At 46.3% G+C, this 26,362-nt stretch overlaps 1 protein-coding gene across 18 annotated transcripts in view; it reads left to right on the forward strand.

Moving 5' to 3' along the window:
* LOC110525713 (ankyrin-1) overlaps positions 1–26,362 on the forward strand; it is a 77,614-nt gene that overhangs the window by 13,290 nt on the left and 37,962 nt on the right. For 12 of the 18 annotated variants that reach the window (XM_036979833.1, XM_036979834.1, XM_036979836.1 and 9 more), the window contains 27 exons: positions 2,339–2,437; positions 3,153–3,251; positions 5,427–5,525; positions 6,080–6,265; positions 6,399–6,497; positions 6,608–6,706; positions 6,891–6,989; positions 7,135–7,332; positions 9,649–9,747; positions 9,863–9,961; positions 10,092–10,190; positions 10,420–10,617; positions 10,730–10,828; positions 10,945–11,043; positions 11,122–11,319; positions 11,431–11,529; positions 12,274–12,372; positions 12,522–12,620; positions 12,742–12,834; positions 13,044–13,116; positions 13,399–13,419; positions 20,302–20,398; positions 20,598–20,676; positions 20,830–20,945; positions 24,949–25,173; positions 25,328–25,482; positions 25,635–25,846. In XM_036979833.1, coding sequence (XP_036835728.1) covers positions 2,339–2,437; positions 3,153–3,251; positions 5,427–5,525; positions 6,080–6,265; positions 6,399–6,497; positions 6,608–6,706; positions 6,891–6,989; positions 7,135–7,332; positions 9,649–9,747; positions 9,863–9,961; positions 10,092–10,190; positions 10,420–10,617; positions 10,730–10,828; positions 10,945–11,043; positions 11,122–11,319; positions 11,431–11,529; positions 12,274–12,372; positions 12,522–12,620; positions 12,742–12,834; positions 13,044–13,116; positions 13,399–13,419; positions 20,302–20,398; positions 20,598–20,676; positions 20,830–20,945; positions 24,949–25,173; positions 25,328–25,482; positions 25,635–25,846 — 3,237 coding nt within the window. The remainder of the gene's footprint in view (positions 1–2,338; positions 2,438–3,152; positions 3,252–5,426; positions 5,526–6,079; positions 6,266–6,398; positions 6,498–6,607; positions 6,707–6,890; positions 6,990–7,134; positions 7,333–9,648; positions 9,748–9,862; positions 9,962–10,091; positions 10,191–10,419; positions 10,618–10,729; positions 10,829–10,944; positions 11,044–11,121; positions 11,320–11,430; positions 11,530–12,273; positions 12,373–12,521; positions 12,621–12,741; positions 12,835–13,043; positions 13,117–13,398; positions 13,420–20,301; positions 20,399–20,597; positions 20,677–20,829; positions 20,946–24,948; positions 25,174–25,327; positions 25,483–25,634; positions 25,847–26,362) is intronic. The other 6 variants (XM_036979825.1, XM_036979839.1, XM_036979840.1 and 3 more) reach the window with 4 other exon arrangements.

Raw genomic sequence — 26,362 nt, forward strand, 5'->3', positions numbered from 1 at the left:
GAATAGCGGTACACCACTGATGTAATGATCCTCTCTGTTGGACTGAGGTGATTGACTGCATCCCGAATGGCACCATACGAGGCAGCAGGTAGCCTAGTGGTTAGGAGCATTGGGCCAGTAAGTGAAAGTTTTGAGTCCCTGAGCCAACTAGGTGAAAAATCTGCCGATGTGCCCTTGAGCAAGGCACTTAACTCTAATTGCTCCTGTAAGTCGCTCTGGATAAGAGTGTCAAGGTAAATGTAATATTTCCCTACAAAATGCACTACTTCCGACCAGGGCCTATAGCACTACATAGAGAATAGGGTTCCATTTTGGACTCATCCATCGTCTCTCTCTTGGCTTGGAATGTGTTTGATGTGATATAAGCCAACAGAATATCTTTCTTGGCTCTGGGTCCAACTCAGTGTACAGTGTGTTCTGTTCTGCTCCAATACCTGCTGTGTGGATTGTCCCTGACTGTGTGTACTGTATATCATTGTTTGTCCTGAATGTGAATTACTGTGTGTAGTTATTTTTGTGTGTAAGATTTAAGTGTGTGCGTGTTTGCATGACGTGTGTGTGTGTGTGTGTGTGTGTGTGTGTGTGTGTGTGTGTGTGTGTGTGTGTGTGTGTGTGTGTGTGTGTGTGTGTGTGTGTGTGTGTGTGTGTGTGTGTGTGTGTGTGTGTGTGTGTGTGTTTTGAGGCCAGTCTCTCTGCAGTAGGTGACAGGTGGGGGATTCGGGGGAAGGTGTTAAATAGGGTAGGGTTTACTCCTCAGGCCCATCTCCTCCATCCTGCCTGCTTTACCCTGATGGCTGCTCCTATGGTGGCCAGAGACAACTATGCTGTGAGGGGGATGAGGTTGCCTATAGGCCATACAAACAGGGCAGCAGTGTGTGTGATTCTCCAGTTCATTAGGCCAGCTTAGCCATGGTTTGCTAAACACTCTACCTCTGTACTATAATGCTGCCAGCGCTAATGCTACAATCAAGATTAGCATCAAACACATTCCCAGGTTAAACGCTCATAACGAACATAGGATTCAGTACATGCATACAAGTAGGTGTGAAGAGACCTCAGGCTGCTGAAGAGAGACACCCTGTGGACAAACAGGAACCCTACAGCCATATCCAGTACATTTTATCTGCAGTCTCAGGTTACCATTGAAAGCCATTCTCCTTCGAATCATGTATAATGCAATGTGTGTCATTTCAAACCAAGTCTGTATTAGTGTTTTGGAATTGTCTCAAGTGTGTTGAGTGTGGTTGTGAAATTGGATGTGATATTGGTTATGTGTTGTGTGTGAGTGTGAGTGTCTCCCAGTGTGTTGTTGTTGTTGCTGTATTTGTTGTTGTGCAGAGTGAGGTGTCATTCTGATGGAGGTTAGGTGGAGGCTTGGCTGTGGCAGTCGTGTCTCTTGTACCCAGTCTGAGTAGATACGTCTGCCATGGGCTAGCTCACCGGCCGCCCAGCTGCACTGCCTCTCTCCCTACCCTCCCTCCCTACCTCCCTCCCTCCCCCTTCCTCTTCAACCCTCCTCCCCTCACACCCTCATAACCCCTCAAGTTATTTCTCTCTTACGCCGTCTACTTATTTTTTCCCCTCCTTTGTCATTCTCTTTATCCCCCATGCTCCATTTCCCATCTCTGCTTCTACCCCCCTCCCCCCCTCCCTCCCCCTCCAGTCTGCAGTAGAGTGATGGTGTGCTGTGGTCTCTCCACTCAGAGGATTAATATCAGTGGTGTGGGAAAGGTCCAACCTCACATGTCCTGTGTCACTGAAGGAAGGCTGTGTGAGGTCAGACCTATCTCACATAGCTCGTATTCTTCCCATCCCCGAGACCACCGGCCTGCCATCCCCCTCCCATCCTCTTCCTCCTCCTCACCATCATCATCATCATCATCATAATTCCGGCCACCGTTATTGCTAACTGAGCACTGTTAATCTCTAGTAGATACTGTATGTGTAGAGGCTGTTTGTCCTGACCATACACCACAGTTGGACTCAGTTACATACTTTTGCATTTTATACATCTAGGAAGAGCTGTATAATAAGCAGAGCAGTGTTTGTCTGGGGATCTGATCCTTTGGTGTGTCTCAGGGTGCTGTGTGAGATTGTGTTCAGTGTGTGGGTTCTGACTTGTTGGTGTTATTATGCTGTGTGAGATTGTGTTCAGTGTGTGGGTTCTGACTTGTTGGTGTTATTATGGTGTGTGAGAGCGGAGTGTGTGATGGAGGCCCAAAGGTCTGTGTTTTTTAGTTCTGTGTGTGCTATGTGTGTAGTGTGTGTGTGTAGTGTGTGCAGTGTGTGTTAGGGACCCTACAGTGTGAGGTCTCCTCTTCTCTCTCTCCTCCCTCAGAATGGTCTCAACGGGTTGCATCTGGCCTCTAAAGAAGGCCACGTTAAAATGGTGTTGGAGTTACTACATGGAGGCATCGATGTGGAAACCCAGACTAAGGTACTCCCACAACCTCCTGCACTATACCACATTACCACTCATGTACTCCACAAAGCCTATGCCACCACCAAAGTACAATATACTGCATACTCAAATGATTCTACTTACTGTAAGACTTCAATCAAACGCTGAGTCTGAAATAGCCGCTTGTCCCTTAGCCGGGCAACGCCATTCAGTTCAGCAAATCAACGGCTTTTTCAAATAATGCTGGGTCTAAATGAATTGTTTACGAGGTTACCATGAACTACCATGAATTGTTTAGAAGATTTGATTCAGTAAAATAATTATGGCAATCATCCGTTTATATCGCCAGTAACAAACTGCTAACCAGTGACCTCGACCTGGTGAAAATGCACAGTTAAAGAGGAGAATAATTATTCTGTCAAATAAGTATTTTTTCCTAAATAAAGGTATAGTAAGACAAAGGAAATGTGACACAGTGTGTAAATGAGAACACATTACTGCAGGAAATTAAGAAATTGATTAGATTGCTAGAATTAAAACAATTAACTTTGCAAATGAGCAAAAGCTGTGTGCATTAAGGAAATAGACGCCTAGCTTGTTGTGTTCAGTGATTTAAACAAATAAACGCCGGGGCTATGAATTGAAGTTTTACGGTATTAAAGCGTACTACTACTTACAAGTACTACACTACTTTAGATGCTTTCACACAAACATTATGTCTCATGTCTTCTCTTGTTCTGTGCCTCCACAGAAAGGCAACACAGCTCTGCACATTGCTGCCCTGGCTGGGCAGGAGCAAGTGGTGGCAGAGCTGGTAAATTACGGGGCCAACATCAATGCCCAGTCCCAGGTGAGACCCCCACCAGTGTCAGAAGAGACCCCGACCCCACTGGCAGGACCCCCTGCAGAAGAGCCACCAGCCACAACGGATACACATACAGTTAGATACAGTTATAATACAGTTATGCTGCATTATACTGCATGGAACTCAGGGTTTGGGGTCTGAATTTCGGAATGTATTTCGATTCAACCCATGAATTGAAATTTGAATTTGAATTAAAGGAGGTATAATTTAATTCAAAGAAATTGAACTGAGACATGATACACGAACGTCTCATTCCTTTGCCACATCTGCCAGTTATTACTAAAAAGAATAAAGATACCATTTCAACATAAGCTTGATTATAACTGACATTTTTCATCAGCATCTTGATTTGTATTTTTGTCATGAAATGTTAGGTAGTTCCCTTACATTCTGGAGTGTTGGAACTAATGGGACATTTATTTCCCCCCCCCCCCCCCCCCCCCCAGATAGTTAATAACATGTAAATAAATTATGAATTATTACAGACAACCTACAAAATGATCTTAGAATATTTCCAGACCACTGTAATTATTTAAAACTTAAACTTAAAAATGTATTTTTTCATTATGTTATACATAGTATAGTACTGTATCATACAAGATGTCAAAATAAACATTTGTATAGTGAATTGTAGCTATTTGAATTTCATTGAATTTCCTTCAATTGTACTTAATTTATTTCAAATTCAATGCAATTTCTGCTTCCTGTGGGATGCGCCCAATTCAATTCAAATTCAAGTATTGCTGTGAGCAGCACTGAGAGCAGCATTAACAGTCTGAGTAATAGAAATAGCACCTCTTGGTCACTCGTCGGGCACTCTGGCAATGAAATGGGCAAAGGCCATACCTTTAAGCATGTTTACCAATTGCACGTTTTCCAAATTGCACGATTCTACCTCTAATACGTGATGAGGTATGTCTACTACATGCTACCATGCTACTGCCATAGACTACTGTCCCTTCCAACTTCATGTTTACCAAATTCCATTCCCCTAAGTCCCATGGTCCAATAGTTATAGCCTACAGTTCACATTAGCGCCTCAGTAAAGGCCATCTTTAACCACAACACATTTTCCTTAGCAATTTAGCTAGGGACTAGTTCGGAGATTCTACAAATATTCAGTGAATCATTTTAGCATTAGCATTACACTAGCACTTTTTGGTCAAAGTCACATGACCTGTGTTTTCCATGTTCCATTTTAAGATATCAACACTGAACTTCGTACATATCTTCAGGGACATGTTGTCAATCACCTGTACGAGTTGGATTTGATAGTTTGGGCAAATGTTTTGAATGTGTTTTGAATGTGTGCATGGTTTTAAATGAACTGTAGTGCTACATTACCTAGGGGCCAATGAGTGCATCATAGGTACGCATGATGGGTTCTACCATCCTGCCAAATTCTACAACGTTTTACCCATGTGTTGTTGAGATATTGACCAAAAGGAAAAATGCACAAAGAAGAACACTAACAAAAGCAATAGGGTTCCTGCACCTTTGGCACCAGGATCCCTAATTAAAGAGAGCTATTTTCAATACAATTCAGAATTGACCCCAACCCTGATTGAGTAGAAATAAAGAAAGAAAGTCGCACACTCTACTGTATATATGCTCATGAATTTGTTGGGAGCATTTATAGTGCGCAACTTTCTTTATTTTTACACAGTTTCAGTTTACTATTCCATGAGTCAGCACCTCTACTAACATTTTTGGGTGTGCATAAGCTCCTGCATTTGGCCCAACTCCCGATTGAAACATGATGTCAGGCCATCGTACACTCTTAGAAAAAAGGTGCTCTCTCTAACCTAAAAGGGTTCCCCGTAGGAAAAATCTTTGCAGAACTCTTTTTGGTTCCATGTAGAACCCTTTTGGTTCCAGGTAGAACCCAAAAGATTTCTACCTGGAACCAAAAAGGGTTCTCCTATGGAGACAGCCGGAGAACCCTTTTGGAACCCTCTTTTCTAAGAGCGTATTAGCTAAATGCAACTCTGTTAATATCTGTCTGCCTTCTTGTCTTTCTGTGTGCTTGTGTTTCCTCTGTGTGTGTGTGTGTGTGTGTGTGTGTGTGTGTGTGTGTGTGTGTGTGTGTGTGTGTGTGTTGCTGCTGTGTTGTGCTCCTTCCTGTGTGTATGTGTCCATGTGTGTGTCTGTCTGTAACAGAAGGGCTTCACTCCGCTCTACATGGCCGCACAAGAGAATCATCTAGAAGTTGTGAAGTTCCTTTTGGAGAACGGGGCCAATCAAAGCATTCCTACTGAGGTAACAGCCAATCAGCAGATTCAGGGTTGCAAAATGCAGGGCCTCCCGAGTGGTGCAGGGGTCTAAGGTACTTATCACAGTGCTTGACGCGTCACTACAGCCCCGGGTTTGATCCCAGGCTGTGTGACAGCTGGACATGACCGGGACACCCATGAGGCGACGCACAATTGACTCCTTGTGGCGGGCCGGGCGCCAGCAAGCTGAAGTATACCATGTTTTGGAGGACGAATAGTTCTCGACCTTCACCTCTCCAAGTACGTTGGGGAGTTGCAGCAATGAGACAAGACTGTAACTACCAATTGGGGAGAAAAGGGGGTTAAAAAGGGTTGCAACAAATTCCCAGGTTTTTCAGGAATCCAGGTTGGAACATTCCCGGAATCAGGAAGGTTTAAGCAGGAAATTATTCATTTTCGAACATTACAACACACCTCCTGTACTATTCCCTGTATCGCTTATCAATCCTTTTGACTCTCACTGTCCTTCCCTTCCCCATCTGTCTCTCTGGTCACTAAACCTTTCTTCGCCTCTGTCTCCGCTTCTCTCTCCTCTTTCAGGATGGCTTTACCCCTCTCGCCGTGGCTCTTCAGCAGGGACATGAGAACGTTGTGGCCCTGCTCATCAATTACGGCACCAAGGGCAAAGTTCGCCTCCCAGCGCTGCACATAGCAGCGCGGAACGATGACACGCGCACAGCTGCTGTGCTTCTACAGAACGACCCCAACGCAGACGTCCTGAGCAAGGTAGGTACTCACCGTGTGTTTGTCTTCACTTAGTTTAGTGTGTCCCAGAGCGAGTGGAGGAGACGATGCTTTCAAATTAGAACACATCAAGGCCTTCAGTATAAGAGCTCTGGTCTCCTGTGTGTCCCTGCAGACAGGCTTCACACCGCTTCATATCGCTGCACACTACGAGAACCTGAGCGTAGCCCAACTGTTGCTCAACAGAGGAGCCAATGTCAACTTCACCCCTAAGGTAAGTCTGTTCCTCTCTGCCCTAGCATCACAGACACATTGTATTGTTACCAGTCCCTCAACGGGTCTCTTTCTGGTCTTACTGCTTATCTCCTCTGTAATTCTCTCTAGAATGGCATCACACCTTTGCACATCGCATCCAGGAGGGGGAATGTGATCATGGTACGACTCCTGCTGGACCGAGGGGCACAGATTGATGCCAAGACCAAGGTACTGCACTGCATCCCCTTTGTCTCTCTCTAGTCTCTAGTGTCAAGTCCTGTCCTGTTACACAAATGATACTATATTGCTCTAGACCAGTGGGTAACTGTCCTCTCTCTCTCTCTCTCTCTCTCTCTCTCTCTCTCTCTCTCTCTCTCTCTCTCTGTCTCTCTCTCTCTCTCTCTCGCTCCAGGATGAGTTGACTCCACTGCACTGTGCAGCCAGGAATGGACACGTGAGGATCATTGAGATCCTGTTGGACCAAGGGGCTCCCATCCAGGCCAAGACCAAGGTACACCTAACGCTAACCCACCAAGGCCTGATCCCTGGACAGTTGTGCTCAAATACTGCATGCACACAACACAACAAGTAATGGATTGCATCATCCCTCTCTCTTTCTCTTTCTCTCTCCCCCCCCCCCCCCCACTCTCCTGCAGAACGGCCTGTCTCCCATCCACATGTCAGCACAGGGGGACCACATGGACTGTGTGAGGCAACTAATGCAATACAATGCTGCAATTGATGACATCACACTGGACCACCTGACCCCCCTGCATGTGGCGGCCCACTGTGGGCACCACCGCATGGCCAAAGTGCTGCTGGACAAGGGAGCCAAACCCAACTCCCGTGCACTGGTCAGTACTACAATCCTACATACAGTTGAAGTCGGAAGTTTACATACACTTAAAAACTAGTTTTTTTGACCACTCCACAAATTTCTTGTTAACAAACTATAGTTTTGGCAAGTTAGGACATCTACTTTGTGCATTAACACAAGTCATTTTTCCAACAATTGTTTACAGACAGATTATTTCACTTATAATTCTGTTACGGCTGTCGTCGGAATGAAACCAAGGTGCAGCGTGGTAGGCGTACATTTTAAATGTATTTAATGATCACCAACAAAAAAATAAGAAAGATAAATGACACAAAGAATTGTAGTGCTAAACCAGCAACTAACAAAAACAAGATCCCACAACACAAAAAGTGGGGAAAAGGGCTGCCTAAGTATGATTCCCAATCAGAGACAACGATAGACAGCTGCCTCTGATTGGAAACCATACTCGGCCAAAAACAAAGAAATAGACAACATAGAATGCCCACCCCAACTCACACCCTGACCTAACCAAATAGAGAAATAAAACGGCTCTCTAAGGTCAGGGCGTGACATATTCACTGTATCACAATTCCAGTGGGTCAGATGTTTGCATACACTAAGTTGACTATGCCTTTAAACAGCTTGGAAACTTACAGAAAATTATGTCATGGCTTTAGAAGCTTCTGTTAGGCTAATTGACATAATTTGAGTCAATTGGAGGTATACATCTGGATGTATTTCAAGGCCTACCTTCAAACTCAGTGCCTCTTTGCTTGACATCATGGGAAAATCAAAAGAAATCAGCCAAGACCTCAGAAAAAATATTGTAGACCTCCACAAGTCTGGTTCATCATTGGGAGCAATTTCCAAATGCCTGAAGGTACCACGTTCATCTGTACAAACAATAGTACGCAAGTATAAAAACCATGGGACCACGCAGCTGTCATAGCGCTCAGGAGATGAACGTACTTTAGTGCGAAAAGTGCAAATCAATCCCAGAACAACAGCAAAGGACCTTGTGAAGATGCTGGAAGAAACAGGTACGGTTCCTATATCGACATAACCTGAAAGGCCGCTCAGCATGGAAGAAGCCACTGCTCCAAAACCGCCATAAAAAAAGACAGACTACGGTTTGCAACTGTGCATGGGGACAAAGATCGTACTTTTTGTAGAAATGTCCTCTGGTCTGATGAAACAAAAATAGAACTGTTTGGCTATAATGACCATCATTACGTATGGAGGAAAAAGGGGGAGGCTTGCCGAAGAACACCATCCCAACCGTGAAGCACGGGGGTGGCAGCATCATGTTGTGGGGGTGCTTTGCTGCAGGAGGGACTGGTGCACTTCACATAATAAATGGCATCATGAGGAAGGAAAATTACGTGGATATATTGAAGCAACCTCTCAAGACATCAGTCAGGAAGTTAAAGCTTGGTCGCAAATGGGTCTTCCAAATGGACAATGACCCCAAGCATACTTCCAAAGTTGTGGCAAAACGGCTTAAGGACAACAAAGTCAAGGTATTGGAGTGGCCATCACAAAGCCCTGACCTCAAACCTATAGAACATTTGTGGGCAGAACTGAAAAGGCTTGTGCGAGCAAGGAGGCCTACAAACCTGACTCAGTTTCACCAGCTCTGTCAGGAGGAATGGGACAAAATTCACCCAACTTATTGTGGGAAGCTTGTGGAAGGCTACCTGAAACGTTTGACCCAAGTTAAACAATTTAAAGACAATGCTACCAAATACTATTTGAGTATATGTAAACTTTTGACCCACTGGGATTGTGATGATAGAAATTAAAGCTGAAGTAAATCATTCTCTCTACTATTAATCTGACATTTCACATTCTTAAAATAAAGTGGTGATCTTAACTGACCTAAGATAGGGAATGTTTACCACGATTAAATGTCAGGAATTGTGAAAAGCAGAGTTTAAATGTATTTGGCTAATGTGTATGTAAACTTTCGACTTCAACTGTAGGTAGGTACAGTTGAAGTCGGAAGTTTACATAAAACTTCTGACTCACTAGTATTGTGATACAGGCAATTGTAAGTGAAATAATCTGTCTGTAAACAATTGTTGGAAGAGTTACTTGTGTCATGCACAAAGTAGATGTCCTAACCGACTTGCCAAAACTATAGTTTATTAACAGGAAATTTGTGGAGTGGTTAAAAAAACGAGTTTTAATGACCCCAACCTAAGTGTAAGTAAACTTCTGACTTCAACTGTATATACAGTACTATGTATTCATTCCACACACATACACGCATACACACACATACACACACACACCTCAGTGTGCAGCTATGTTGAGGTGGTGTGCCTTAGTGACCCAGCTGTTGTGTCCTCAGAATGGTTTCACTCCACTTCACATCGCCTGTAAGAAGAACCACATGCGTGTGATGGACCTCTTGCTGAAACACTCTGCTTCCCTAGAGGCTGTGACGGAGGTGAGAGAGATTGGGGCGAGAGAAAGAGATGGAATGTATGCCAGGGAAAGATAAGAGAGGGATTCTGCCAAGGAGAGAGGGATGATTGTTTCATTTTCTGTTTTTCTCTCTCCAGTCTGGCCTGACCCCTTTACATGTGGCCTCGTTCATGGGCCACCGCAAAATAGTCACCATCCTAGTACAGAAGGGAGCTTCTCCCAGCGCTTCCAATGTGGTGAGTCCCCTCCCCATCCATCCACCTCATCATTGACTGCACCAGCTCCCCTGACCCCTTTTCACAATGATTTTGTGTTATGGACTTACACTATTCACACATTTGTGTTTGTCTGATTGTGTGTGAGCAGAAAGTGGAGACTCCTCTCCACATGGCATGTAGAGCTGGACACTATGAGGTGGCAGAGTTCTTACTGACCAATGCAGCGCCGGTAGACGCCAAGGCCAAGGTAATGACTACACACACACACGCACACACACGCACGCACGCACACACACACACGCACAGGCACGCACACACACGCACACACATGCACACACACACGCGCGCGCGCACACACACACACAAACACAATCAGAAAAACATTTAATTCGCTTGCTAGTTCCCCACATGACTCCCAACACCAAATGTCTGTACCTCTCCTCCCTCTCTCCTGTCCTCCGCCCCACCCTGTCCAGGATGACCAGACACCGCTCCACTGTGCGTGTCGGATGGGCCACAAGGAGCTGGTTAAGCTCCTGCTGGAGCACAAGGCCAACCCCAACTCCACCACCACATCCGGACACACACCCCTCCACATCGCTGCCCGTGAGGGACACGCTCAGACCACACGCATCTTACTGGACATGGAAGCCCAGCATACCAAGATGACCAAGGTACAGTATTTTGTCCAATGCCCACACACTCTAATCTCTCTGGATCTGTCTCTATGTGGGCCTGTGTGCTCTCCCCGATGTCTCTCTATCTCTATCTGGGATGTCTCTGCAGAAAGGCTTCACTCCTCTCCATGTGGCTTCAAAATATGGCAAAGTGGACGTGGCAGAGCTGCTGCTGGAAAGAGGGGGCAACCCTAACGCTGCTGGAAAGGTAAGTGTTGTAGAACACAGGGAGGAGGGAAGAACAGGGGTGTGTGGAGGGAATGGCCAAAAGGTATTTTGAGATTGAAGGATGCTATTATATGTGTGTGTCTCCTTTACCTTCAGAATGGTCTGACTTCTCTCCATGTGGCTGTCCATCATGACAATCTGGACGTGGTTAACCTGCTGGTCAGCAAGGGAGGCTCCCCACACAGTGCAGCTAGGGTGAGAGACCAGACAAACACACACACACACAAATATAATTGTACTATACACTAATACCCCTTTGGTTCTCTGTTTTAGAATGGCTACACCCCTCTCCACATAGCATCGAAGCAGAACCAGGTGGAGGTTGCTAGCAGCCTGCTGCAGTACGGTGCCTCGGCCAACGCCGAGTCCCTTCAGGGGGTCACGCCCCTCCACCTGGCTGCTCAGGAGGGCCGGCCTGACATGGTCGCCCTGCTCATCTCCAAACAGGCCAACGTCAACCTGGGAAACAAGGTGAGGAGTCAGGGACTGATACATGGAAGGAGTTAGGATTATTTGGGTGAGCGCTGTTAGTTCTGCTATAACAAGATGCCTTATCTTTGCCCCTGGCTCCACCCCCCTCAGAGTGGACTGACTCCTCTCCACCTAGTGGCACAGGAAGGCCACGTGGGCATCGCTGATATCCTGGCTAAGCAGGGGGCATCAGTGTATGCTGCCACACGGGTAAGACCACACTCCTGTTGACCTCTGGGACAAGGCAAGGGACACAACAGTATCATTGATCAATAGCTCCCAGCGACATATACTGTACATCAGGACTCTGTTAACACTTTTAATTGTTAGAGCATCTCAGTAGATGATTGGTTATTGCAGTAGATAATTGCATTCCATCATACATGAAATCTCCTCCTTTGTGCCAGGTTGTAGAGAGTTGGTATAAAGTACACACTCCTACCTCATCATGACATGCACACTGTTACAGTTTGTTATCTGAGGCTGATCTTGAATTCAGGGAATGTTAATGCAAGGTCACTATGGTAACAGTAACAGTGCTACATGATGAACGATGGGGGCTCCGTGGCAGATAGAGTGTCTGAGACGTGACCTTTCCTCTCCTTGGTATAAATAGCCACTGACTGCTTCTCCTGGCTCAGGGTTACGATACCAACATCAATAATAATAATAAACAACACCCAACTACCCTCAGAGCAGGAGCCTCCATGGTTCACTAGACAACATCACCCGAAAACTCGGTGTATCAACCGCAGAGCTTGTAGGGTAAAGGGGACACACACTATAGATATTGTGTAGTGTGTATGTGTTGAATTTGAATTTGAAGTTGAATTTGAATTTGTAATCATGTGACCTCCTTTAGATAGCTATCCAGTTGTTAGTGTGTGCTGGTTGTATTTGATACTGATAGGGTCCTACTCTGTGTTTCTGTCCCACGTCATGTCTCTGTTTCAGATGGGATACACCCCTCTCCATGTTGCCTGTCACTATGGCAATGTAAAGATGGTGAAGTTCCTCCTGCAGCAGCAGGCCAATGTCAACAGCAAGACTAAGGTGAGCACCTCCCTCTGGACGCCAATGGAACTACACTCTCCCCAAATGCATTGTTAACCGTAAAGCGCAGTAGTATGAACTGGCTATGTGATGTGATTATTTCCATTGTGTCTGGTCAGTATGTGAATGATTGTGTCTCTGTCCCTCAGGTTGGTTACACTGCCCTGCACCAGGCAGCCCAACAGGGCCACACAGACATCGTTACCTTACTGCTCAAACATGGAGCCCAGCCGAACGAGGTCGCTACTGTACGCACCACTGCCTTTCACTCCCTTTCAGTCCTCCACCTCATCCATCATCCTCCTCCAACACTCCATCCTCCTTTCAACGACCCTCTTTCAGTCTATCTCCTCTCTCTCTCTCTGTTAGAACGGTACGTCAGCCCTGTCCATCGCCAAGCGGTTGGGGTACATCTCTGTAATCGACGTTCTCAAACTGGTTACAGAGGAGACGGTTTCCATGGTGAGGAGTAAATAAGTACCACTGTTGATCATCTTAGTCTGTTTAGAAGTACTTTTTGGTGTTGTCAAATATCTTCCACTAAAGCTTTTTATGTCCCTCTTGATGCAGACATTATATACATTTTGAGAAGTTTGTACTCCTTCTATGCTGCTCTTTATTCAATCTTTAACCTGTCTCTCTTCTCTCTCTTCTCCCATTCTCTCCCTCAGACCACCACAGAGAAACATCGTATGAGTTTCCCAGAAACAGTGGATGAGATATTGGACGTATCAGAGGATGAAGGTACACAGCACTTACAATGCGTTACAGACAGAACACAAGAAGACAGATTCAGTCCTGAACACACTTTCTCCTCCTTTTGGCCAGATAGAAGATGTATTCAACTTTCATTTCTTATTAATAGTGAGATTATAGCTATACAAATACCTCGTTACATTTTATGGCTCAATTAGTTGCCAGTCCATTCTATAAAAAAAACATCTCTACACTTTGAATATACTTATTATAAATGATTTGTAACTGTGCACAGCCTCCTAAAATATGCCTCTTTTGATTGTTTTTTAGGAATTGCACAGCTAACCATAGGTATGACTGTCTCCTTATCTCTTCTCTGTGCGGTGCTCATAGGTTAGAGTGTGTGGCTCCATTTCAAGCTTGTGACGTCTTTCTCTCCACCTCTCTTTCTCTCCACCTCTCTTTCTCTCCACCTCTCTTTCTCTCCACCTCTCTTTCTCTCCACCTCTCTTTCTCTCCACCTCTCTTTCTCCCCACCTCTCTTTCTCTCCACCTCTCTTTCTCTCCACCTCTCTTTCTCTCCACCTCTCTTTCTCCCCACCTCTCTTTCTCTCCACCTCTCTTTCTCTCCATCTCTCTTCTTCTCTACCTGGTCCTTTTGCAACTTTCTCTCTTTCCTGATGCTCACTGTGGTGCATCCATTTTATGGCTCCATGTCTGTAACTTTCTTTATCCCTCCAGTAACATAGACCTGACTCTCAGTCACTAACCCAAGATCAGATGTATTCTATCACTCTCCATGTCACTGGGGCTGGGGGCTGGGGGCTGGGGGCTGGGGGCTGGGGGCTGGGGGCTGGGGGTGTCTGTCCTCATCAGCCTACTGGGTGAAACAGCACAGCCTACTGTACTGTAAGAGAAAAGCCCTGTAGTGGAGGTTGTCCACTAACCCATTAAGTGTATCAAACCATTAACTACGTTTTTTTAATCAAGGTAAAAATTGAATTATCTGGTTAAAAAATTTGCGAAAGCTGCTGTACTGTATCAACATCCAATATGTTACTGTATCAACATCCCAAGATGGTACTTTATCAACATCCCAAGATGTTACTGTATCAACATCCAAGATGATACTGTATCAACATCCAAGATGTTACTGTACTGTATCAACATTCCAAGATGTTACTGTACTGTATCATCATCCCAAGATGGTACTGTATCAACATCCCAAGATGGGAATGTATCAACATCCAAGATGATACTGTATCAACATCCAAGATGTTACTGTACTGTATCAACATTCCAAGATGTTACTGTACTGTACCAACATTCCAAGATGTTACTGTACTGTATCAACATTCCAAGATATTACTGTACTGTATCAACATTACAAGATGTTACTGTATCAACATTACAAGATGTTACTGTACTGTATCAACATTCCAAGATGGTACTTTATCAACATCCCAAGATGTTACTGTATCAACATTCCAAGATGTTACTGTATCAACATTCCAAGATGGTACTGTATCAACATCCCAAAATATTACTGTATCAACATCCAAGATGTTACTGTACTGTATCAACAGCCAAGATGTTACTAAGTAATGATAAGTTAAGTAATGATGCGACAAAAACAGTTTTGCACAAAAGTCTTCAAAGCCCCACGGTTGTTTTGTCAACCAGTAAAGGTCAAAGTGTAACTGTTACAACACCTTGACTATGATGTCAGAGGAAGTCACACCCTTATATTTTTAGCTCCCTGATAATTTAACTGACAGATTGTCACCATTGGTCTAAAATTAGAAAGTAGCTTATTTGCTGTCTTAAAGACACAGATCACTTACTCAAATTATGGAACATAAAGGCATGTTCCTCTCACACACACATACACATACTTTACACTTCCGATTTTCACAACATCTGACGCATACCCACTCATTAAAGGTGTGGCAACACAGAAGAGGAGGTGAGTTGACTCATTTTCAACCTGTGGAAACGTATAGACTCACTGGTTATTTCGACCTCACCATTGATTTGGCTCTGGACCACATCCAGGCACCCACTCAAACACTCACTGAAAACAACCCTAACACCTCTCGTGCTGATACAGACACAAGCACATGCATTAACGGAACAATTGTGTTTGGCGGGGGTGACTTCTCTCCAGTTAGCTCAGGATTTGAGGGGGTACAGTAACTATAACCTGCCACTTCCTGGAAGAAACTTAGATGGGTAGAGGGACACAGATGAGAGAACATAATAAAGTGAAAATAGATGGTTTTGAGTGATGAGTGCTTTTGTGTGTCCGCCATGCCAGTCTATTGTGTGTGGTGAAGTACATACTGTACATAGTATATGTATTTTTATGTACTCTGTGGGGGTTTTTTATACAAGAATGTCCCTCAGAGAGCACTCCCAGGGGGAGAGAAAAAAAACTCTCAACCCGGTTTAAATCAATTTAATCCAGCCAGATTGGGTCCATGTTGATGTGGACATGGCTGTCCCAATGGACATGGAGATGGCTGTTGTGACATTGTCCTGTTTTAGACTCAGTTGGTGTTGGGCCATTGGAACTGTCCAGATGTTAGGAAAGTCTGGGATATTTTACTGTAAATACCCAATACTGTATGCTGTGCTCCAAATATTCAACTACCGGGAATAGTTTATGGATGAAGAGTATTTCAACAGATCACATTGGAGATGAATATTGAACATAGTGCAAGAACCCCCATCTGTTTTCCATCTTTCTCCATGTCCTTTTGCTCCATCTGCCTTTGAGTCTCTGTGATCGTGGCTTCACTAAATCTCTTCCCATTGACAAGCATTAACACGTGCACAGTGTGTGGAGTGGAGTCGTTAACCCTTCAACTCACCAACCTAACTACTATATAAACCAGGGATGGGCAACTTTGATGGGGGTGGGGGCCACAAAACATCATGAGGGGCAGTCAGAGCCTTTTGTTGTAGTTTTTAAAGCAAGTTTGCTGCAATTTTACACATTTTGCCATGGGCGGAGAGAATATTTAGAAATGTTATTACAAATGACATGCAATTCTACACATGTTCTATAGGGTGGAGAGAAATGTTTGCAGTTTTTAATATGATCTGAGTGAGAGTGACTAACAAAATGGGACCCAGTCGGTAAATCGACAATGATTACTACAAGTTTAGATAGCTGGCAATACTAATTTACCAATCTAAAAAAAATATCTGATACGGGCTGATTGAGTGACTGTAAGTGACTGCTACTGCACAACCACATTTCAAAATTGCACCTTGTGTATTCCACAATCCTGACTCTCAACGGTAAGTTTTTTTTTCTTTTCATTATTGAAAATTGATCTGCAGGGGGGGGGGGGCGCGGGACGCCAGTTGCCCATCCCTGATATAAATCCGGGGTTATATTTACTATACTCATTCATTCTATGCTTTCTGACTGACTCACATGCTGCAGATTTCTTTTTGATCTCTCTCACTCTGTCACTCCTCTGACCACTGTTCTCTCTCTCTCTGTCACTCCTCTGACCACTGTTCTCTCTCTCTCTGTCACTCCTCTGACCACTGTTCTCTCTCTCTCTGTCACTCCTCTGACCACTGTTCTCTCTCTCTCTGTCACTCCTCTGACCACTGTTCTCTCTCTCACTGTCACTCCTCTGACCACTGTTCTCTCTCTCTCTGTCACTCCTCTGACCACTGTTCTCTCTCTCTCTGTCACTCCTCTGACCACTGTTCTCTCTCTCTCTGTCACTCCTTTGACCACTGTTCTCTCTCTCTCTGTCACTCCTCTGACCACTGTTCTCTCTCTCTCTGTCACTCCTCTGACCACTGTTCTCTCTCTCTCTGTCACTCCTCTGACCACTGTTCTCTCTCTCACTGTCACTCCTCTGACCACTGTTCTCTCTCTCTCTGTCACTCCTCTGACCACTGTTCTCTCTCTCTCTGTCACTCCTCTGACCACTGTTCTCTCTCTCACTGTCACTCCTCTGACCACTGTTCTCTCTCTCTCTGTCACTCCTCTGACCACTGTTCTCTCTCTCTCTCTGTCACTCCTCTGACCACTGTTCTCTCTCTCTCTGTCACTCCTCTGACCACTGTTCTCTCTCTCTCTGTCACTCCTCTGACCACTGTTCTCTCCCTCTCTGTCACTCCTCTGACCACTGTTCTCTCTCTCTCTGTCACTCCTCTGACCACTGTTCTCTCTCTCTCTGTCACTCCTCTGACCACTGTTCTCTCTCTCTCTGTCACTCCTCTGACCACTGTTCTCTCTCTCTCTGTCACTCCTCTGACCACTGTTCTCTCTCTCTCTGTCACTCCTCTGACCACTGTTCTCTCTCTCTCTGTCACTCCTCTGACCACTGTTCTCTCTCTCTCTGTCACTCCTCTGATCACTGTTCTCTCTCTCTCTGTCACTCCTCTGACCACTGTTCTCTCTCTCTCTGTCACTCCTCTGACCACTGTTCTCTCTCTCACTGTCACTCCTCTGACCACTGTTCTCTCTCTCTGTCACTCCTCTGACCACTGTTCTCTCTCTCTCTGTCACTCCTCTGATCACTGTTCTCTCTCTCTCTGTCACTCCTCTGACCACTGTTCTCTCTCTCTCTGTCACTCCTCTGACCACTGTTCTCTCTCTCACTGTCACTCCTCTGACCACTGTTCTCTCTCTCTCTGTCACTCCTCTGACCACTGTTCTCTCTCTCTCTGTCACTCCTCTGACCACTGTTCTCTCTCTCACTGTCACTCCTCTGACCACTGTTCTCTCTCTCTCTGTCACTCCTCTGACCACTGTTCTCTCTCACTCTGTCACTCCTCTGACCACTGTTCTCTCTCTCACTGTCACTCCTCTGACCACTGTTCTCTCTCTCTCTGTCACTCCTCTGACCACTGTTCTCTCTCTCTCTGTCACTCCTCTGACCACTGTTCTTTCTCTCTCTGTCACTCCTCTGACCACTGTTCTCTCTCTCTCTGTCACTCCTCTGACCACTGTTCTCTCGCTCTCTGTCACTCCTCTGACCACTGTTCTCTCTCTCTCTGTCACTCCTCTGACCACTGTTCTCTCTCTGTCTGTCACTCCTCTGACCACTGTTCTCTCTCTCTCTGTCACTCCTCTGACCACTGTTCTCTCTCTCTGTCACTCCTCTGACCACTGTTCTCTCTCTCTCTGTCACTCCTCTGACCACTGTTCTCTCCCTCTCTGTCACTCCTCTGACCACTGTTCTCTCTCTCTCTGTCACTCCTCTGACCACTGTTCTCTCTCTCTCTGTCACTCCTCTGACCACTGTTCTCTCTCTCTCTGTCACTCCTCTGACCACTGTTCTCTCTCTCTCTGTCACTCCTCTGACCACTGTTCTCTCTCTCTCTGTCACTCCTCTGACCACTGTTCTCTCTCTCTCTGTCACTCCTCTGACCACTGTTCTCTCTCTCTCTGTCACTCCTCTGATCACTGTTCTCTCTCTCTCTGTCACTCCTCTGACCACTGTTCTCTCTCTCTCTGTCACTCCTCTGACCACTGTTCTCTCTCTCTCTGTCACTCCTCTGACCACTGTTCTCTCTCTCTGTCACTCCTCTGACCACTGTTCTCTCCCTCTCTGTCACTCCTCTGACCACTGTTCTCTCTCTCTCTGTCACTCCTCTGACCACTGTTCTCTCTCTCTCTGTCACTCCTCTGACCACTGTTCTCTCTCTCTCTGTCACTCCTCTGACCACTGTTCTCTCTCTCTCTGTCACTCCTCTGACCACTGTTCTCTCTCTCTCTGTCACTCCTCTGACCACTGTTCTCTCTCTCTCTGTCACTCCTCTGACCACTGTTCTCTCTCTCTCTGTCACTCCTCTGACCACTGTTCTCTCTCTCTCTGTCACTCCTCTGACCACTGTTCTCTCCCTCTCTGTCACTCCTCTGACCACTGTTCTCTCTCTCTCTGTCACTCCTCTGACCACTGTTCTCTCTCTCTCTGTCACTCCTCTGACCACTGTTCTCTCTCTCTCTGTCACTCCTCTGACCACTGTTCTCTCCCTCTCTGTCACTCCTCTGACCACTGTTTTCTCTCTCTCTGTCACTCCTCTGACCACTGTTCTCTCTCTCTCTCTGTCACTCCTCTGACCACTGTTCTCTCTCTCTCTGTCACTCCTCTGACCACTGTTCTCTCTCTCTCTGTCACTCCTCTGACCACTGTTCTCTCTCTCTCTGTCACACCTCTGACCACTGTTCTCTCTCTCTCTGTCACTCCTCTGACCACTGTTCTCTCTCTCTCTGTCACTCCTCTGACCACTGTTCTCTCTCTCTCTGTCACTCCTCTGACCACTGTTCTCTCTCTCTCTGTCACTCCTCTGACCACTGTTCTCTCTCTCTCTGTCACTCCTCTGACCACTGTTCTCTCTCTCTCTCTGTCACTCCTCTGACCACTGTTCTCTCTCTCTCTGTCACTCCTCTGACCACTGTTCTCTCTCTCTCTGTCACTCCTCTGACCACTGTTCTCTCTCTCTCTGTCACTCCTCTGACCACTGTTCTCTCTCTCTCTGTCACTCCTCTGACCACTGTTCTCTCTCTCTCTGTCACTCCTCTGACCACTGTTCTCTCTCTCTCTGTCACTCCTCTGACCACTGTTCTCTCTCTCTCTGTCACTCCTCTGACCACTGTTCTCTCTCTCTCTGTCACTCCTCTGACCACTGTTCTCTCTCTCTCTGTCACTCCTCTGACCACTGTTCTCTCTCTCTCTGTCACTCCTCTGACCACTGTTCTCTCTCTCTCTGTCACTCCTCTGACCACTGTTCTCTCTCTCTCTGTCACTCCTCTGACCACTGTTCTCTCTCTCTCTGTCACTCCTCTGACCACTGTTCTCTCTCTCTCTGTCACTCCTCTGACCACTGTTCTCTCTCTCTCTGTCACTCCTCTGACCACTGTTCTCTCACTCAGTCACTCCTCTGACTACTGTTCTCTCTCTCTTTCTTTCTCTATCTCTCTCTCTCTCTCTCTCTCTCTCTCTCTCTCTCTACTGTCACTCCTCTGACTACTGCTCTCTCTCTCTCTCTCTCTGTCACTCCTCTGAACACTGTTCTCTCTCTCTCTCTCTCTCTCTCTCTCGCTCTCTCTCTCTCTCTCTCTCGCTCTCTCTCTCTCTCTCTCTCTCTCTCTCTCTCTCTCTCTCTCTCTCTCTCTCTCTCTCTCTCTCTATCTATGTCACTCCTCTGACCACTGTCTGTTCTCTTTCTCTCTGGCCCTGCTGTTGTTGTCTGAAGGGGAAGAGCTTTTGGGGACTGAAGGAGCCAGGTACATGAAGATGGATGACTTGAAGGACCATGATGACGATTTCCTGTCACCCAAGAAATCTATGGAGTACGAGAGAGGGCTGGGCACTGTGTAGGGTTGGCTGGGGTAGGGGATGGGGTAGATGGAGGGGGTTAGAGGGGTCTGGGGGGGGGGGGTATGCAATGGTAAAGAACAGGGAATGGTTGGATTAGAGCAGTATTGGGATGTGTGGAGTGGAATAAGAATATTCCCTTTATTGACTGTGTTCTGCTCTTCTCTCCAATAGTAACTACTCGCCTGCCATTCCCAGGATCCCTTGTGTATCCCCAGAGACGGTCATCCTGAAGGAGCATGACATGGAGCAGGTACACAACAGACGGGTTATGTTCTGTCCTAACGAGGGGGTGTCATTATAGTTGCTATATCATTGCTGAACATGTGTGTATCTAAACCTGTGGAGAGTGAGTAGAAAAGTGAAAATGTAAAATGCTACAATGAGCCATTCTCCTGTCTTTTAGGTACACACTCCAATGCCATTACAAAAAGATTATGATGATGACTCCCTGATCCCCAGCAGTCCAGCTACAGAGACCTCTGACAACGTCAGTCCTGTGGCCAGCCCCATACACACAGGGTCAGTACACACAGCAATGTGTGTGTCCGTCCTCCCCTGCCTGTAGCCCTATACTGACAAATGCCTTATGTTGTCCATAAACAATATCCAAGAGTAGGGTTGCAAAGCTGCGAGTAATTTACTAGAGTTATCGGAATCTTCAGCAATTTTGGTAATTAACAGAAAATCTATGGCAAACTATCGTAACTTTGGGAATTTATACACTACATTATACACTACATGACCAAAGCTACGTGGACTATAATAGCTATAATAGCCTCCACTCTTCTGGGAAGGCTTGACACGAGATTTTGGAACATTGCTGTGAGCAGTGATGTTGGGCGATTAGGCCTGGCTCGCAGTCGACTTTCCAATTCATCCCAAAGATGTTCAAAGGGGTTGAGGTCAGGGCTCTGTGCAGGCCAACCAAATTCTACCACACCGATCTTGACAAACCATTTCTGTATGGACCTCACTTTAGGCACAGGGGCATTGTCATGCTGAAACAGGAAAGGGCCTTCCCCAAACTGTTGCCACAAAGTTGAAAGCACAGAATCATCTAGAATGTCATTGTATGCAATAGCATTAAGATTTCCCTTCACTGGAACTAAGGGGCATAGCCTGAACCATGAAAAACAGTCCCAGACCATTATTCCTCCTCCACCAAACATTACAGTTAGCACTATGCATTCAGGCAGGTAGTGTTCTCCTGGTAGCTGCCAAACCAGATTCGTCCGTTGGACGGCCAGATAGTGAAGCGTGATTCATCGTTCCAGAGAATGTGTTTCCACTGCTCCAGAGTCCAATGGAGGCGAGCTTTACACCACTCCAGCTGACACATGGCATTGCGCATGGGGATCTTAGGCTTGAAACCCATTTCATGAAGCTCCCGATGAACAGTTATTGTGATGGCATTGCTTCCAGAGGCAATTTGGAACTTGGTAGTAAGTGTTGCAAACGAGGACAGACAATTTTTTCACGCTATGCACATCAGCACTTGGCGGTCCATTTCTGTGAGCTTGTGTGGCCTACCACTTTGCGGTTGAGCCGTTGTTGCTCCTAGACGTTTCCACTTCACAACAACAGCACTTACAGTTGACCGGGGCAGTTTTAGCAGGGCATACATTTGAAGAACTGAGTTGTGGGAAAGGTGGCATTCTATGACAGTGCCACGTTGAAAGTCACTGAGCTCTTCAGTAAGGCCATTGTAATGTCAATGTTTGTCTATGGAGATTGCATGACTTTGTGCTCGATTTCATACACCTGTCAGGAATTGGTGTGGCTTAAATATCCAAATCTACTAATTTGAAGGGGTGTCCACATACTTTTGTGTACTTGAATAACTTAAAACAATGTATTCATATGGTATACCTTTGGTAACACTTCATTTGGATAGTCCATCTGTAGATGCTCTACAGACTATTAGCAATTTCAACTAACCCTATCCCTAAACCTATCCCTAAACTTAACCCTTACCCTACCCTGACCTTTGCTCTTACCCTGACCCTTATTCTAAACCTAACCCTAACAATAACCTTAGCAAGAAATTGCTTAAGAACAGATAGCGTTTTGCTAGTATGACAATCTATAGAGCATAGTTTGATCTTCATTTTTTATATCGGTGTCCATATTGTCCATGATTTTCTAGTAGATAGACCAAATGGTTTAAGAGGAAACAGCATATTTAATTTAATCTGATCAGGCCTCCCGAGTGCATCACAGTGCTTGAGGCGTCACTACACATCCGGATTCGATCCCAGGCTGTCACAACCCGCCGTGACTGTGAGTCCCACAATTGGCCCAGCGTGGTCGGGGTTAGGGGAGGGTTTGGCCCAGCGTCTTCCAGGTTAGGGGAGGGTTTGGCCCAGCGTCGTCGGGGTTAGGGGAGGGTTTGGCCCAGCGTCGTCGGGGTTAGGGGAGGGTTTGGCCCAGCGTCGTCGGGGTTAGGGGAGGGTTTGGCCCAGCGTCGTCGGGGTTAGGGGAGGGTTTGGCCCAGCGTCATCGGGGTTAGGGGAGGGTTTGGCCCAGCGTCGTCGGGGTTAGGGGAGGGTTTGGCCCAGCGTCGTCCGGGTTAGGGGAGGGTTTGACCCAGCGTCGTCCGGGTTAGGGGAGGGTTTGGCCCAGCGTCGTCGGGGTTAGGGGAGGGTTTGGCCCAGCGTCGTCGGGGTTAGGGGAGGGTTTGGCCCAGCGTCGTCGGGGTTAGGGGAGGGTTTGGCCCAGCATCGTCGGGGTTAGGGGAGGGTTTGGCCCAGCATCGTCGGGGTTAGGGGAGGGTTTGGCCCAGCGTCGTCGGGGTTAGGGGAGGGTTTGGCCCAGCGTCGTCGGGGTTAGGGGAGGGTTTGGCCCAGCGTCGTCGGGGTTAGGGGAGGGTTTGGCCCAGCGTCGTCCGGGTTAGGGGAGGGTTTGGCCCAGCGTCGTCGGGGTTAGGGGAGGGTTTGGCCCAGCGTCGTCCGGGTTAGGGGAGGGTTTGGCCCAGCGTCGTCGGGGTTAGGGGAGGGTTTGGCCCAGCGTCGTCCGGGTTAGGGGAGGGTTTGGCCCAGCATCGTCGGGGTTAGGGGAGGGTTTGGCCCAGCGTCGTCCGGGTTAGGGGAGGGTTTGACCCAGCGTCGTCCGGGTTAGGGGAGGGTTTGGCCCAGCGTCGTCGGGGTTAGGGGAGGGTTTGGCCCAGCGTCGTCGGGGTTAGGGGAGGGTTTGGCCCAGCGTCGTCGGGGTTAGGGGAGGGTTTGGCCGGTGGGGTTTTACTTGTCTCATTGTGGTCTCGACTTCGGTCGTCAGTTGAATGGTGTTTGCTCCAGCACAATGGTGCAGCTGGGTTCCGGGTTAAGCGGCCGGGTGGTAAGAAGAGCGGGTTGGTGGGTCATGTTTCAGAGGACACATGACTCGACCTTCACCTCTCCCAAGCCCATTGGGACAAGATCAAAATTGGATTGCAATTGGATATCACGAATTTGGGGAGATAAAGGGGGTAAAATACAACAACAACAAAAATATATATATATATTGTATCTAATCAAAACTGGAATTATTTTCTATAACCTCTGCAACTCGTTCAGCTATTGACTTTTTTCACAACTGCCACCAGTTTGACGCCAAAACATTGCAAAAAATACATATTGACATAGTAAAAAAAAAAAAAGTAAAAAAAATATATAGAAATCAATATTTCATACTTTAACCCCCATATTAAACAATGGTGTTCACTAAGTTGTTGGTATATATTTAGGATAATGTTTTACAGGTTTGTATAAATAGTATACACAATACAAGTCAAGTTTGGACACACCTACTCATTCAAGTGTTTTTCTTTATTTTGACTATTTTCTATATCGTAGAATAATAGTGAAGACATCAAAACTATGAAATCACACATATGGAATCATGAAATAACCCAAAAAATGTTAAAGAAATCTAAATATATTTTATATTTGAGATTCTTCAAAGTAGTCACCCTTTGCCTAGATGACAGCTTTGCACACTTTTGGCATTTTCTCAACCAGCTTCATGAGGTAGTCACCTGGAATGCGTTTAAATTAACAGCTGTGTCTTGTTAAAAGTTAATTTGTGGAATTTCTTACCGTCTTAATGCGTTTGAGCCAATCAGTCGTGTTGTGACAAGGTAGGGGTGGTATACAGAATATAGCCCTATTTGGTAAAATACCAAGTCCATATCATGGCAAGAACAGCTCAAATAAGTAAAGAGAAATGACAGTACATCATTACTTTAAGACATGAAGCTCAATCAAAATGTCAAGAACTTTGAAAGTTCCTTCAATTGCAGTCACAAAAACCATCAAGCGCTATGATGAAACTGTCTCTCATGAGGACCGCCACAGGAAAGGAAGACTCAGAGTTACCTCTGCTGCAGAGAATAAGTTCATTAGTTACCAGCCTCAGAAATAATGGTAATTTACTGGTGAATGTAGAATGTTTACAGTAATACACCCTCCCTTTGCAACCTTATCCAAGAGCGGAAATAGAAACATTGGTAAGCTGTCTAATGATGTGGGGACACTTGTCTTGTCAGGTTCCTGGTGAGTTTCATGGTGGATGCTCGGGGCGGCTCGATGCGAGGCAGCAGACATAACGGCCTGCGTGTCATCATCCCTCCACGGACCTGTGCCGCCCCCACACGGATCACCTGTCGTCTGGTCAAGCCTCAGAAACTCACCACTCCTCCCCCCCTGGTGGAGGGAGAGGGCTTAGCCAGCCGTATCATATCACTGGGCCCAGCCAGCATGCAGTTCCTAGGGTGAGGACTAAACCTACATTGTAGAGTATTGAAGGGAGGACATTTTGAGATCAGGAAAAAAAATCTAATTCTAAAACTGTGTTCACCATTCGGTGAGGGTATCCACTAATTACATGATGAGCTTATTGTCTCTGTGGCTTTGTGTGTCTTTCAGGCCTGTGATCGTGGAGATCCCTCACTTTGCTGCTCTGGGTCGAGGGGACCGGGAGCTGGTGGTGCTGAGGAGTGAGAACGGCTCTGTCTGGAAGGAACACCGCAATCGCTATGGCGACGATGTGCTGGAGACTATCCTCAATGGGATGGATGAAGGTAGTCAAATGAGAAGTCCTACTAACTCAGTCAGACCTGATTACGGTCACTGATAACAGGCTGTTTGGTGTTCATCATTGCTTTCTTATCAGTACTGTACGAGTAATACCCACTCTCATTGACCGCTACGGTCTGCTTGTTTATTCCTTTAGAGCTGGAGAGCCAGGAGGAGCTTGGGAAGAAGCGTATCCGACGAATCATCTCCACTGACTTCCCCCTCTACTTTGCTGTGGTGTCGCGCATTCAGCAGGAGAGCGATCTGATTGGCCCAGAGGGGGGTCAGCTGACCAGTAAACTGGTACCGTTGGTCCAGGCTTCGTTCCCTGAGACAGCGGTCACCAAGCGAGTCCGCCTGGGCCTGCAGGTGAGATGGGAGGATGAGGAGGAAGAAGGAGGAGGAAGAGAGTATCGTTAGTGCCTGCCTGTATCACCAAGAATGCTATATGCATGCTATGTGGATTTGGTTTGAATTTGATCAGCACCTTTAAAATTATTTTTTGCCTTGCCAAGAGGTTGAACATTTGCATATTTGTGTATTTTTTCTGTGTGCTACACACGAACACTGAGATGTACTACGTACATACACGTAGTACAGTCACTTGACTATGGGCATTTTAACCTTCAAGTTGCATCTTCGAGTCACCAATGTTTGCAAATGAGCATGCCAGTGTCCTAAAGCTTAATGCATCATTCACTACTGTGGTGACATTCTATAGCTATAGTCATGGTTAGACAATGCAGAGGGACTTTGTTGAAAGTGAGTGTTCTTTAGCAGCATGCCTGCGATGATCGGAGTGGAGATTGGTTTGGATTTGGTTTCATACCCGTGTGTTGAGGGGTTTTAGCCCTTGCCATAGATAAACCTCCATATTGGCCTACA

The sequence above is a fragment of the Oncorhynchus mykiss genome, chromosome 6, assembly GCF_013265735.2.
Source record: "Oncorhynchus mykiss isolate Arlee chromosome 6, USDA_OmykA_1.1, whole genome shotgun sequence".
Classification (NCBI taxonomy): domain Eukaryota; kingdom Metazoa; phylum Chordata; class Actinopteri; order Salmoniformes; family Salmonidae; genus Oncorhynchus; species Oncorhynchus mykiss.